General features: G+C 36.1%; 1 protein-coding gene across 1 annotated transcript; it reads left to right on the top strand.

Annotated features, from left to right (window-relative positions):
* Window positions 1–306: 306 nt before the first annotated feature.
* Window positions 307–2,522, top strand: LOC144548832 (F-box/LRR-repeat protein At3g26922-like). The gene is made up of 3 exons (XM_078297546.1): window positions 307–1,233; window positions 2,003–2,173; window positions 2,340–2,522. The coding sequence occupies exons 1-3, from the start codon at window positions 307–309 to the stop codon at window positions 2,520–2,522; spliced, it is 1,281 nt and encodes a 426-aa protein (XP_078153672.1).
* Window positions 2,523–3,084: the final 562 nt, after the last annotated feature.

Below are 3,084 nucleotides of genomic sequence, written 5' to 3'. Positions count from 1 at the left end.
TGTCAGGAGATGTATATAAATCATTCTAAAGACACATTAAATAAAATTTTCAAGGTACCCATCAAATTTTACCATTCTAAAATTTTATAGTGCTATTTTTACAAGCACACCGCCATTGTAGCAATATCCGTAGCATACTGCTGTTTTTACACCTCCCAAAAAAAGATTGTAATTCCCAAAAGAAGAAAAGTGCTATTTCCTAATCTCTCTGCACGGAAATAATTATAATAGAGAATCAAAAGAGTCCCCATTCAAATTTTACCCATTATTCACCCTCCAAAAACCCAAAGTTTTACCCCATTAACAATGTCAAACAACAATCTCGGAGAGATCGATCATCTTTCCGGACTTCCGGAGCATCTCATTTTACAGATTCTCTCTTTCCTTCCCACCAAATCTGCAGTCCGTACTTCCCTCCTTGCTCGCCGCTTCCACGATCTTTGGACCTTCTCCCCTTCCATTGAGCTCGACCGCAATGACTTCCCACCGGGTCTGCTCTTCAACAATGTAACCTCCCTCTGTCTCTTTCTTCGCAATCCTTCTTCTCCATTACTGGGGTTTTGTCTCAAGGCAAGCTTAAGGTACAAACCTTTTCCGATCATTGTCATCTCAGACTGGCTCAATTGTGCCTATTCACTTGGCCTGCGAGATTTATCCCTTCATATCCATAGTTGTACCATTGAGTCTCTTTTCCCACTTATCCTATCCTTTGGATCTCTTGACTCTCTTGTCATCAGCACTGTGGATTTGGACTGGAACTTCCGATTTCAACTTCTTGTTCCCTCTAATTTCCCCTTAACTCAACTCAAATACCTTCACATTAAAGCAAACATATCTACATCTGACATGAAAACTTTCGTCATGGAGCAAAGAAATCTGGAATATTTGTGCATTGAAACTCCTCCTCAGAAATATTCTGTTGATCTGTATTCGCAGTCAGTGAAGATACTGAAACTAAATTTTGAACTCACAACATCTGATAAGATTTCTTTATCCCTGCCTAAACTTCAGCATCTCGAGTTGGTCATTGGCAATTTCATGGAACTGATCACATTTCATGGAGAGATGCCAGCATTGAGAAAGGCAATTGTTGAAACCATATCACATGCAGAAACCTGTGTGCCAGGTTTATATGACATTCTGAAAACTATTAGAAATGTGTCGGAGTTGACTCTTCATATAGGGACGCCTTATCAAAAGCCTATACCTGCAGCAACCCATCCCTGGAAGCTTGTAAGTTGTTTCTACACTAGCCTAATTGCTGTTTAGATAGTAAATTGAATGTATATGCGAGGATCATATAAGGGGGAAATGATAATTGCTAACACACGCACTATCCTCCCATTAGAAGTTAAAAATAATTCTCAATAGCAAACCATATTATCCTTGCAATTTTAGTTTTCTATCGTTGGACGTAAAATGGAATCTGAATCAGTTCATTTACTGAAGCTTAGTTTTCTTGCATTTTATCATTGATTCCGCTCTCTTATTTGATTGGGACTTGAAAGGTCTGCATCGAACCTTATGTCGCTAAAATTACCTAGTTGGTGCTTTGTAAATTAACTGCTCAATGGGTTGTGGATATTTTAAAGGATATAATGAGATATCTGCGCACCCACATTGTCAAAAAAAAAGAGATATCAGCGCACCCAAAACAATCCTAGGGAATATTAGAATTAATTTCCTCAAATAGGCTTACACGTAAACTCTAATTTAATAAGTAGTTGGTTAGGCACCATGTTTAATAGTACATAGATTATCTGCACCCCTTGTTGCAAGAGCTAGTACTGGTTAAAATCATCTGACGAAGGTGCATCAGAATTAGGCCCGTATCATTCTAAATGTACTTGAAAGTGCACCTACAATACGTAATATTGCATTTAGAAATCAGAATCCCAAATGTTAATTTTTTTTTATCTTAATTTGATCTTTCTGCATGGTTTGTGTTAGCATATGTAGATTTGACTTAGTTTGGGTCTAACTTGAACTGATATTTTTATAGAATGACTTCGATCTATTTCACCCATTGGTGGAGCCAGGAAAAGATATGCCCATGTTTCCTAATTTGAGAAATCTCAAACTCTTAATGTGCTTCTACGAAAAAGCCTTAGAAGACCTAATTTGTTTACTTCATCATTCTCCTGTTATTGATTCTCTACACCTAATTGATGTGGTAATATTACATATACTTTTTCAATTATTTAACTTTCTCGTGTTTTAATTTTTTTTCTATTTCAAGGTAATGACACTTTTTTGCCGACCCCCACTCAAAAACAAAATAAAATAGAAAGAAGATTTAATATGAATAACCTAATGTACTATGTTATATTTCAAAATAGGAGGGACCATCAAAATATCAACGGCATAGTTGGGTGCCTGAACATTGGCATTTTGAACTCCCACTGAACTCTGAAGGCAACAGAAACTTTGCACATTTTTCAAACCTTCAAACAGGTGATAAGAAAAGTGAAGTTATCAAGCTGCTGTCTGGTGAAAGGTCAACCAAGAGGCTGAAAACATGAATATGCTACATGGATCACTTGCGGGTTATGTGTCAGTGCACAGCCAGATAACTATCTTCTTGACTTCAGTACATAGAACTATAATATCAAATCAGGTTAATGTACCTTGTTGAGTAGAATCCACTACAAGTTTCTTCATAAATATGTGTGGTAATTCTGATATTCACTTAAACTTTTAACAGGAATTTGCTGAAAACTGAAACTTTGTTTTCTTTTTGTAATTGCTGATTGGTCATTTTACTCTCCAATTGTAATTGAAATGAATTATTTGTAAAACCAACTGTTTTTAAAGTTTCTTAACGGTAAATAATTGTTATATAGTTTTTCTTGGCCGTAATCAACACAAAAGTGTTGATATGTTGCCGTATATATTATTATGTATATATTATGGATGTGTCTGATGAATTTGAGGCTATATGGATGAGCCTCATTACCTAGTGTTATAGATACTACCTAAATTGAGCTGATGTGTGTGGTAGGTTGAGCTGATAGGCTACAATATCGGTTTGTTTGATCATCTCAAAAGGAACATAATAGCATGAACTGGGCTTTTTTATTCTCT

Source organism: Carex rostrata, chromosome 34, assembly GCF_964058835.1.
Source record: "Carex rostrata chromosome 34, lpCarRost1.2, whole genome shotgun sequence".
NCBI lineage: Eukaryota > Viridiplantae > Streptophyta > Magnoliopsida > Poales > Cyperaceae > Carex > Carex rostrata.
This window is presented reverse-complemented; position numbering and strand designations above follow the sequence as displayed.

What these genes read in the sequence shown, in the direction of transcription:
- LOC144548832 (XM_078297546.1), top strand. Translation starts at nt 307, where the DNA reads ATGTCAAACAACAATCTCGGAGAGATCGATCATCTTTCCGGACTTCCG. An exon ending in CAACCCATCCCTGGAAGCTT is followed by an intron (nt 1,234 to 2,002) that starts GTAAGTTGTTTC and finishes ATATTTTTATAG; the next exon opens with AATGACTTCGATCTATTTCA. An exon ending in CTCTACACCTAATTGATGTG is followed by an intron (nt 2,174 to 2,339) that starts GTAATATTACAT and finishes ATTTCAAAATAG; the next exon opens with GAGGGACCATCAAAATATCA.